General features: G+C 36.9%; 1 protein-coding gene across 1 annotated transcript in view; it reads right to left on the bottom strand.

Annotated features, from left to right (window-relative positions):
* Window positions 1-284: 284 nt before the first annotated feature.
* The window catches only part of IL1R1 (interleukin 1 receptor type 1), a 49,996-nt gene continuing 39,800 nt past the window's right edge, over window positions 285-10,480 (bottom strand). Inside the window, exons 9-11 of the mRNA XM_049784625.1 lie at window positions 6,807-6,950; window positions 1,663-1,830; window positions 285-604 (exon numbers count right to left, since the gene is read on the bottom strand). Coding sequence (XP_049640582.1) covers window positions 285-604; window positions 1,663-1,830; window positions 6,807-6,950 — 632 coding nt within the window. The remainder of the gene's footprint in view (window positions 605-1,662; window positions 1,831-6,806; window positions 6,951-10,480) is intronic.

The following is a 10,480-nucleotide window of genomic DNA, read 5'->3' as shown; positions in this document are numbered from 1 at the left end:
GAGGTCATTGTTATTTTATAGAAGGACTTTCTAAGACCTGGGCTCTGAATTGCCTTGGCTTGTTACTGGCACCACATTCTGGTCCCTTGACAATTCCAGATAACCTCAGTGTTATTGGACTCTACAGGTCCTATGCTGTCACTGTACAAATCAGTGCAGACAGTGCTATGATGCAGGAGCCATGAAGCATGCTGGTCCTTCTCCTCCCTGCTACCTTAGAGGCACCTGGATTTCTCTCAGCAGTCTTTTCTTGGTCTCTGGTGCTCAGTTGGAGGTGGCTGTCACTAAACTGGCATGTGATACCTGACCTTCTTCCAGAATCTTGTCTTCACAGATTGTGCCTCCACTTCAAAGTCTCCTGACCAGCAGATGGCCCCTTGCTTTCGTTGAATGAACTGAATGGATTCGGGCATTTTTTCATAGTCATGGATTTTCTCCAGCTCCACCAGGAGAATTTTGATTCCTTCCCTTATGAGAGCACTGTACATTGCTATCTGCTCTTCGGATGAACTGCACAGCCAGCTAAATCCTAACAGTCCTTGAGCCAAAATGATAATGAGTCTTCTGCTTTTACTTATGTTTTCATTAATGACTTCAAAAGTGTCTGGAAAATGCAAAACACAGGAGAGTAAGTTTTCCATGTAAAATAAACCATTTCACAGCCCAGACTAGACCCCGTAAGATGCTTCCTATTCCAACTCCTATGTCTCCTGATTTAAGATCAAGAAAATTTCTTATTTCATAGACTAGCTCAAACTTAACCCCTCCTCAATTGAATAGTTTAATACTCAGAACATTTTCAGTTAAAAAGTAATACATTTTGTTAAATCAATATTACTTCATCTATCAGTTATAAAGTAACTACTGGATCTAGCTAATTAAGTTTTTTAAAGTTTAATAAATTAAAACTTAGTTGGGGTCAGAGAGTTAGTACTATAGATAGGGTGTTTACCTTTAAGTGACTGACCAAAGTTTGATCCCCAGCACATCATATGGTACTTGGAGCCCTGCCAGGAATGAGCCCTGAGCACAGAGCCAGGAGTAATCCCTGAGCACCAAAAGGTTATGTATAACCACAAACAAACAAACAAAAATAAAAACTACAACAAAAACATAATTGTTGCTCAAACTAAATATGAAAAAGTCAATACTATGTGTTTAATAAAGGTAAAATGCCTCTGAACGCAGCCTTTTTTAAATTATTATCTTTACACTCCTTTTTTATTGTTGTTGTTATTTTGATTTGGAGAATACCCAGCTGTGCTCAGGAGATACTTTTGTCTCTGAGCTGAGGAGTCCCTCATGGTGGTAATTGGAAGACAGTGTGTGGTGTTAGTGATTGGCTGCATCCAAAACAGTGTTTTATCCCACTGTACTATCTCTCTGGCCCATTAAAGATATTCTTTAAGTTGTCAAATATGTACCCCTATGCAATCATCTTCTAGAAAAATAATACTTAAGTTAAGCAAGTAAGTTGTTTTTTTAAATAATAATACTAGGGGGCCTGAGAGATAGTAAAGAGGTTAAGGCACTTGACTAGCATGTGGCTAGTTCTACTTACAGCACTTTAAATAATCCTTGAGTGATAACTGGTCCAAAAACAAAGCAAACAAGCAAAATAATAAAATAACAAGGCATCTACTTTTTCCATTACATACATACCTTCCCCAACATTATCATCCCTTCCATGAATAAATAGTTTATATCCACACTGTTTTTCCAAAACTTCTGGCAAGACTTTAAACACAAAAATATCTAAATTAGACGTGGATCCTCCCTCGAGCATTCTTGGATATAGTATGTAAGCATCATAGGTCTTCCCATCTGATGCTAAAGAGAAAACAGAATATATTTATAATCAAAAGGAATAGTTCAAGATCTGGTAAAGTCAATATGCATTACAAAAATATTATTTTGTTAAATAAAATGACTGAAAGTGCAATACCTTTTAAAGTATACCTTTTTCAAATGTTCACCTCTTACAAGTTCTATTGCATTGTACTAAAAAAATTTTTTTCTGTGTCTTTTTGTTTGTTTTTGGGGGGGACACACCTGGCACTGCTCAGGGCTTACTCCTGGCTCTACATTCAGAAATCATTCCTTATAGGCTCAATGGACCATATAGAATAACAGGAATCAAATCTTGGTCAGTCATATGCAAGGTAAATGTCCTACCTGTTGTGCTATCACTCCAGCCTTAAAAATTGTTCTTTGGTTATTATCTGGCTCAGATTTCTATGTAGATCATTTCTTGCTCAGAGTGGGCACATGTTTTATCACTCTGTACTATTTCCTTACTAAATGTCTATGCCTTAATTTCTACCCACACTTCTTTTAAAATGTGATTGCAATGCTACTGATTTTTTTTTAAATCAGCAAGTACAATTTAAATATATTGAATGCAGTGAGGAGAGAGCCCAAAAGGCAGTGAATTCAATGCAGGCATGACTGCAGCAAGGTCAAGGGTATTCAGCAAACTGATTAATCTTCACCAGGAAACACCTGCACCAGGTAAGTAACCCTGCAAGATCGCTGCACCCACTCCATTTTGCCACGTGGCTATTCACTTCTAGTCAGTAAGCCACAGAGCATCATATAGAAAACATCACTAAAGTGCAAAGATCACAATGCAGAATCACTCCAAACTTAGTCAATGAAGAAGGTAGTTTTGAAGATCCAATCAGTCACCTATATAGCCACTCCTTAGAGAGAAAATGTTAAAGATGTTCAAAGAACTGAAAGAAATACATGGAATGGGCAGCCAATAAAATTCAAGAATATAAGAGTAGAAACTTTAGGGCTGGAGTGATAACACAGTGAGTTAACACATTTCCCTTGCATATGGCCAACCCAGCTTCAATCTCTGGCATCCAATATGGTACCCTGAGCCTGCCAGGAGTAATATCTGAGCACAAAGCCAGGAGTAACCCCTAAGCACTGCCATGTATGGCCCAGAAATCAAAACCAACCAACAAAACAAACCAACAAAATAAATGAGACAACTTCAAACAGAATTAACAGAAATAAAAACGTTGGTAGACAAAATGAAAAACTCACTGGAAGGTTTCATCAGTAGGGTAATAGCTGCTAAAGACAGAATCAGTGAGCTGGAAGATAAACAGCACAATACCACTATACAATAGAAATGCAAAAATCCCCTTAAAATAAATGAAGAAAAAAATGGAAACAATAGTTAGAATAAATGATCAGACAACAATGGAACTCTGGGATAAATTCAAGAGAAACATGATAATCTTGGGGTTCCAGAGCACCAGGAAGAAAACCCCATGAAGAATCAACAATCAAAAAAAAATCATTGCTAAGCAATTTCCAAAGCTGAAGAGTATATGCACCCACATTCTGGATGCCCCAAAGTGTACTGGCCAAAAGAGATCCACAAAAGCACTCCAAGGTACATCTTAGTCACAATGATAAAAAAAAAAAAAAAAAAACATCATAGAGAGACAGACCACTGGATGCGGAAATAACAAAGAAGGAAATAAATACAAGGACAAATCCTTAATATTTGCAGCATACATATCACAATCAAACCTTCAGGCCCAGAGGCAGTGACAGGAAATAGTGAAAAAAAAATCAATGAAAAATATGCTTCACCAAGAATAATTTACCCAAACAAACTTTCATTCAGGTTTGAAAAATAGGCACACATCTTTAATGATAAACATCAGCTCAAATACTTTAGACTCAAAAACAAACTTAAAAGAAGTAAAACAGACTCCAAAAGTACACCAAACTTCTATAAGAAGATGACACAAATTCTCATAACAATAATCTGCCTCAATATTAGTGAACTAAATGCAACAATCAAGAGACACAGAGTTGTAAAATGGATCAAAAAGTTGAATCCAACATTTTGATGTCTGCAAGAAACACATTTGAATAGCCAGAGCAAACACTGAGTCAAAGTCAAAAGGTTGGAAGAAAACTCTTCATGCAAACAATCCCTCTAAAATGTCAATTTAACTACAGAAGTGGAAGGTCTATACTAATAAAACAACAAAACACATTTTCAAGAAATAAAATAGGACATCAGTAAGTGGGAATATATACTCTGCCATGGATTATGAAGATAAACATCATTAAAATGTCAAAAATTCCTAAAGCATTGTATACATTTAATGTAATCCCTATAAAATACACATGACATTTTTCAAAGAAATGGATCAAACACTCCTGAAATTCATTTACAACAATAAATACCCATGAATAGCTAAAGAAATCCTTGGCAAAAGGAGGGGGGGGGAGTGTAGCATTAAATAATTAGCGATGGAGCTAATGCAACAGGGGGGAGTAATCACTGTCCCCAACTTTAAGTTATATTGAAAAACAGTAGTCATAAAACAGCATGGTATTAGAATAAAGACAGACTCTTAGATCAATTAAATAGACTTAGATATTCAGAGCTGAACCCACAGATATACAACCAATTAATCTTTAATAAAGGAGCAAGAATTACAAAGTGGAGCAAGGAAAGCCTCTTCAACAAGTGACGTTGGGAAAACTGGTCAATTACATGCAAAAAAAGTTAACTTAGACTTCTCTTTAACACCATGCACAAAGGTCAAATTAAAACTTATTAAAGACTTTTATATCAGACCTAAAATCCAAGGCACATAGAGGAAAACATAGGTAATACACTCTTTGACATTGAAGCTAAAGGCACATTCAAAGATGAAACACCAACTGACCAAGCATGTGGAAGCAATGATAAATAAATGGGACAAAATCAAACAGAAATTTTTGCACTTCAAAGGATATGGTCACAAGGCTATAAAGACTGCATAGAATGGAAGAAACTATTCAACAACAACAACAACAACAAAAAAAAAAAAAACTATTCATCCAATACCTATCAGATAAGGAGTTAATATCTCATATATACAAGGCACTGATAGAACTTAATAAGAAAAAGTCTAACCTTACCCAAAAATTGGGAGAAGAAATGAACAGACATTCCTAAAAAAGAAATACAGATGGGGAATGGACCTATAGCACAGTGGTTGAGCAATTACTTTGCAGACAGCTGACCAAGGATGTACCTGGGTTGGATTCCTGACATTCCATATGGTCCCCTGAGCTAGGATTGATTCCTGAGCACATAGCCAGGAGTAACAGCGGGTGTGACCCAAAATAAAACAAAACAACAGCAACAACAACAACAAAATACAGATGGCAAAAAGGCATATAAAAATGTTCCACATTGCTAATCGTCAGGAATGAGATATTATCTCATACCACATAGACTGACATACATCAAAAAGAAGAAAAAAACAATTAGTCATAGTGCTCATGTGGGGAGAAAATAACTCTTATTCACTGCTGTTGAGAATGTCAACTGGACCCTGTTTCTTTGGAAAATAATATGGATATTCCTCAAAAAACTAGAAATATAACTTCCATATGATCCAGCAATACCACAACCAAAAATATCATCATACTGTAAAGCACTCTACATTCCTTTGTTCATTGCAGCACTGTTTATAATAGTCAGAATCTGGAAACAACCCAAGTACTCAACAACAAATGAGTAGCTAAAGAAATTGGTACACCTACACAATGGAATACTACACAGTGATTAGGAAAATGGAGTCATGAAATTAGCTTATACATGGACAAATATGGAGATTATTATGCTCAGTGAAATGAGTGAGATGAAGTGGGAGAGACATAGAATAATCTCACTCATTTAAGGGCTATTATAAAAATAAAAGATATTATTGTAATAATATCCAGATAGAGTAATAATATCCAGATAGAAAGATAAAAGATATTATTGTACTAATATCCAGAGAGAGTACCAATGAGGGTCAAGAGGACCAGTCCATGGTAGGAAGTTTGCCATAAATGCAGTTTGTTATCAGTGAAGTTAAGATAAAGAAGGGATCACTATAACAAGGAAAGCTGGAAATGATCACTCTGGACAAAAAAGACATGCTAAAAGGGGATAAAATGATATGCATGATACATACCCCTTCATTAATGGTAGTGAAAACCACAGTGTCAACGAGGTGGAATTAAAGAAAGAGAAAAAACTAGAAAGTGTGAGAGAAAGAGGGAGAAGTAAGATGTCTACCAAGAGGCAGGCAGGGGAAATGATGGAAAGGAAAATGGGGACATTGGTAGCAAGAAATGTGTGCTGGTGAAGGGCGGTGTCCATTGTATGGCTTAAACTCAATCATGAAAAATTTTGTAAACATAATGCTTAAATAAAGTAATTAAAAATAAATTAAAAAAAAAAAGGAGAGAGAAAGGAGGACCCTTCCCCGATGCAGGAAGACTGAGTCATTGCTTTTATTTCAAGCAGAGTAGAGGGTAATATATGTACTATGCAGCATGCAGCAGATTCCCAACCACTTCTGAGTCACTGAATTTAAAAACTGATACATTTGATGCTGGATTACTCTATATTAAGACCATCAAAGCAGTAGCATTAAAAACAATATTGTTTAGTCATTTAATTACAAATCTATAAGTATATATAATAATTACTATTTCTGTATTATTAACTTTCATTCAATATTTAAGTAAAAGCATAGGATTGAGGAGAACCAAAGGAAGTAACTGTTTTATATGCAGGAGCCCTAGTTTCAATCATTGACACCCCAGGCTCCCTGATGCACCCTGATAGCAACTTCCTTGAGCAGATTAGGTGTAGAACCAAAAACTGCAGAGTGTGGCCCCCAAACCAAAAACAACTTTTCTCTTTAAATAAAATCCTTTTTACTTATTTAATATATTTTTGAACTATTTTTTTCTCCAATACTGTATAAAAACAAAATTTTTACCTTTTTTAGGGAGAAAATTATAGCAAGAATCTCTGTACCAAAGTATAATGTCAACTTTAAAGATGTTATAGATGATAACAGAGCATATGGCCATTACTGTCAATATGACAAATATGCCAATAATGGGCTTTTTGTAATCAGGAACTGTAACAAAAAAAGAAGGAAAATATTAGAACCAAAAGAATTCAAAAGTTGAGCACAACATCTTAAACATTATCATCTCAAAGTAACCATATTTGGAAGAAACCTGGAACCCCAAGTCCCAAGTGATATTAATGTTTTCATTATCACTACTTAATGCAAACTTACATTATACTGTGAGACAGCATAGACATTCAAGAATAAGACCTAGACTTGAGCAGGGACATTTTTGGCAGTTAAGTTAGAAAAAAAAACCAGCATGGTCAAGTTCAGTAACTGAAGAGAACATGAATGATGTATATCACACACTTGTCAGGATGTTCCAAGATGTCTTAAGATCTCCTAACCACTACATTTGATCTGTACCTCTGCTATGCTTCAGATAAGGTAGAGTTATGACCTTTAATCCCCCAGCTGGTTCAAGGAAAGTACATAATGTGTATAGTAAAACTGCTCCATGCTCTCAGTCTCTTTGATTCTAGGGTTCCCAATTCTGGTACTCAGAGTCTCTTTGGCTCAAGAGTTCTCAGCGATGAGCTCTAATAAACTTTCTTTACTTTCACTTATTTTTGTTTCTCAAGAGTCTGTGTTGAGCGACAGCCTAACATATGAAGGTCCCACTGAGATAGAGATCCATGCATCTCCAGGCTATGGTTGCCTACTCAACTCACATTCTGTGCTTTAAGTGTCTATCATTCGGGGCAAATGTGGTGACTATAACAGGGATTGGGGATGGCCTCATGCAGGGTCTGAGTGGGGTCTAACTAGTGGGTTCACAGAATCCATAAAGACTCAAAGACATTTGACCCTCCTGAGGGCTTGGATCCCAGCCATGAGAGGCAACCAATCACGGGGTTTATAAATGTAATTCAATGCTAAATAATCCTTAATATTCTGTGAGGAGTCTGGCCAGACAATAATTAGTGTTGTCCACCTCTCTCTTGCCTATTCCCTTTCCTCGCTTTGTATTAACACTGCCACTGTCACTACTTTTCCTAAATCTAGAGATGTCAATGAAGAGACAACACACATCAGACCTGCAATGTGTCCTAGTGGCACCAAGTCATTGGTGAGTATAATTTGGATTGAGCTAAAAATCTGGGGTGGTCATGAGTGTGAGTCTCATAAGAAGGGAGAGACTTTGGTCTCATCAGGGAGACTTCTGTCTCATCATGTAGACTTCAGTATCATCAGGGAAACTTCTGTTTCATCAGGGAGGCTTTAATATTATCAGGGAAACTTGGGTCTCATCAGGGAGGTTTCAGTCTCATCAAGGAAACTTCTGTCTAATCAGGAGACTTTAGTCTTTTGATCTCTGAGAGTCTTCTGTCTAATCAGGAAGATTTTGGTCTCATCAAACTCTGTCAAATCCTCTCCAGAAACACTGAATGCAGCCAAAATTTCCATGGAACTAGGTGCTCAGAGACGTGTATGGCAACCTCTGTATTTGTTAGATTGTCCCAGTATTAGGGCAAATCTGTGTTGCGTTTTGTGTTTAGGGTTGAGTCTCATGTTTGTATTTGTTGTCTAGTTGCTTTTTTTTTTAACGTCACCAAAATATTTTCTCTAACACCGAGAACAAAATGAGAGCATCAGAAAAACTGAAATGATAATGTCTCACTATTTATAGTGACTTGACCTAATTTAATTTGTAGGTCAGAAGAGCTCCTTATCTGCTCCCCTAGATACAACCCAAGGGTTGAGTGGGAGGATCAGGAAACACTGGGCAGTCTCAACCCAGCAGGGTTCCAATTGCTCTGGAGACCTCAGGCCTTTCTTGATCAAGTTCAGCTGCCCTCCTGACATTGGGGGGGGGGGTGAGTTAGGGGATGGATAGAGGAACATCAATCTATCAATTGAGCTTATCTTCATGTGTATATGTATGATGCCCCCCCATATTCCCATCAATCCATCTTTCTGTGTATATTGGAACTGTTAGTCAGGTTAAAGTGAGAAGTAAAAATACTTCACAAAAAAACTGCACAAGTGGTATTAACAATAGAGATTGTGTCTGTCTTGCTTCATTTGTGAGATTATTGTTATTCATCACCTGCCTCTGTTCCCCTTCTAATAGTGGGAGCTGGTTGGAAACCACCAGGAGAGAAGTCAGATGCTAATGAGACCAGCATAAAAGGGACTTTGGCTGGTAGAAAGAACTATTAAAACATTTGGCATTGGGAGTCTTTGGAAACTCAGGCCTAAAAGAGTTAAAAATCCTCCAAAGAGTCTAAAAAGACTTTGAGAAAGAGAATTCCAAGGTCTCTGTCCTTCTCCCTTCTCTCTCTCTCAATCTCTCTCTGTCTTTGTCTCTCTGTCTCTCTCTGTCTCTGTCTCTCTCTCTTATTTAGCAAACCCCAGGAATTCCTCCGCTTTTGGCAATTATTGACTATGTGTTAAGCAGTCATCTATAAACAACAGTCTGAGAGAACAAAAAAATGGTCATTTGAAAACTCAAACTTAGTGAATTAAGAGCTCCTACAAACAACCTCCTTAAACTCTAGTTGTTTCTAAGAATGAGGAATTGGGTGGAAAATGTTGCATATTGGTGTGTTTAGCTTTCTCAGACTATATTCATATATTTTAAATAGGTCTGCCTTTTATGTTCAGGGAACTGCATGAATTTTGCCACCAGGTATCAAACTTAATGTTGGCCTTCATATCAGTGTTTCATGTTAATCTTAGGAGTGCATTTCCAAATATAATATTTGATACTAATATCCAAAAGATGGAAATCTATTGAACTGAGTTAAAGGTCTTTGCTAGGTACTATAAGGGACAATTTTGTCCTGCTAGGTTGTAAAAAATGTCTAGCAATTTCTTTCCAAATTGACAGAGGGCATTTTCAAGCTTCCCATCCAAAAACTATGGCACTGGTGTCTAGGTTGCTAATTTGGTAAACTGGCTTGCCCTGCAGGGATCTGGATGCAGAAAGAGAATGGAGCAGAGAGCCAAGAACGGCCCTATCCCATGCTCCAATCTAGGTCCTCAAGAGTGTCAGTATAAGCAGCCAGCAAGGTGAGACCACCAGGTTGGAAGGTGAAGAGAGAAGAGAAGGTTAGAGAAAAGAGAGCAGGAAGTGCGTTTTATGCAAGAAAGATAGTGGATGGAGTTGTGACTGTTGGGAAAAAATAGGGAATTCTATGAAAGTGTTGGTTGTAAATTGGAATGAAGAAAACTTACAAGAAAAAATGAAAGTAAAGACATATGTAGAAGGTTTGAGGATTCTGTTCTAAAGAAAAAAATTTCATGATAAAACTGTATTGTTATAATTTAATTTATACCTGCAGAGTTGTTCTAATCCTTTTTGGTGAAGTCTATGGAAAAAGAGCTTAGAAGCTCCAGAGTCATGTTATACTGCTCTTAGAAAATTTAACCTTAGAGGTTATAGAAAATCAAGGTTTTCTAAATGGAATGTAAAATAATATGTATAATTGTTGTTCTGTGTGCTGTGAAAACTGGGAAACATTTGATTCTCTTTTCTTTGCACCTTCAGTATTTTTTTTTTATGCTGATGGCACTATGTTGGTTTGCAT

The sequence above is a fragment of the Suncus etruscus genome, chromosome 12 (assembly GCF_024139225.1).
Source record: "Suncus etruscus isolate mSunEtr1 chromosome 12, mSunEtr1.pri.cur, whole genome shotgun sequence".
In the NCBI taxonomy this organism is placed as follows: Eukaryota; Metazoa; Chordata; class Mammalia; order Eulipotyphla; family Soricidae; genus Suncus; species Suncus etruscus.
Note: the sequence above shows the minus strand (reverse complement) of the source record. Positions and strands in the feature narration are given on the sequence as shown.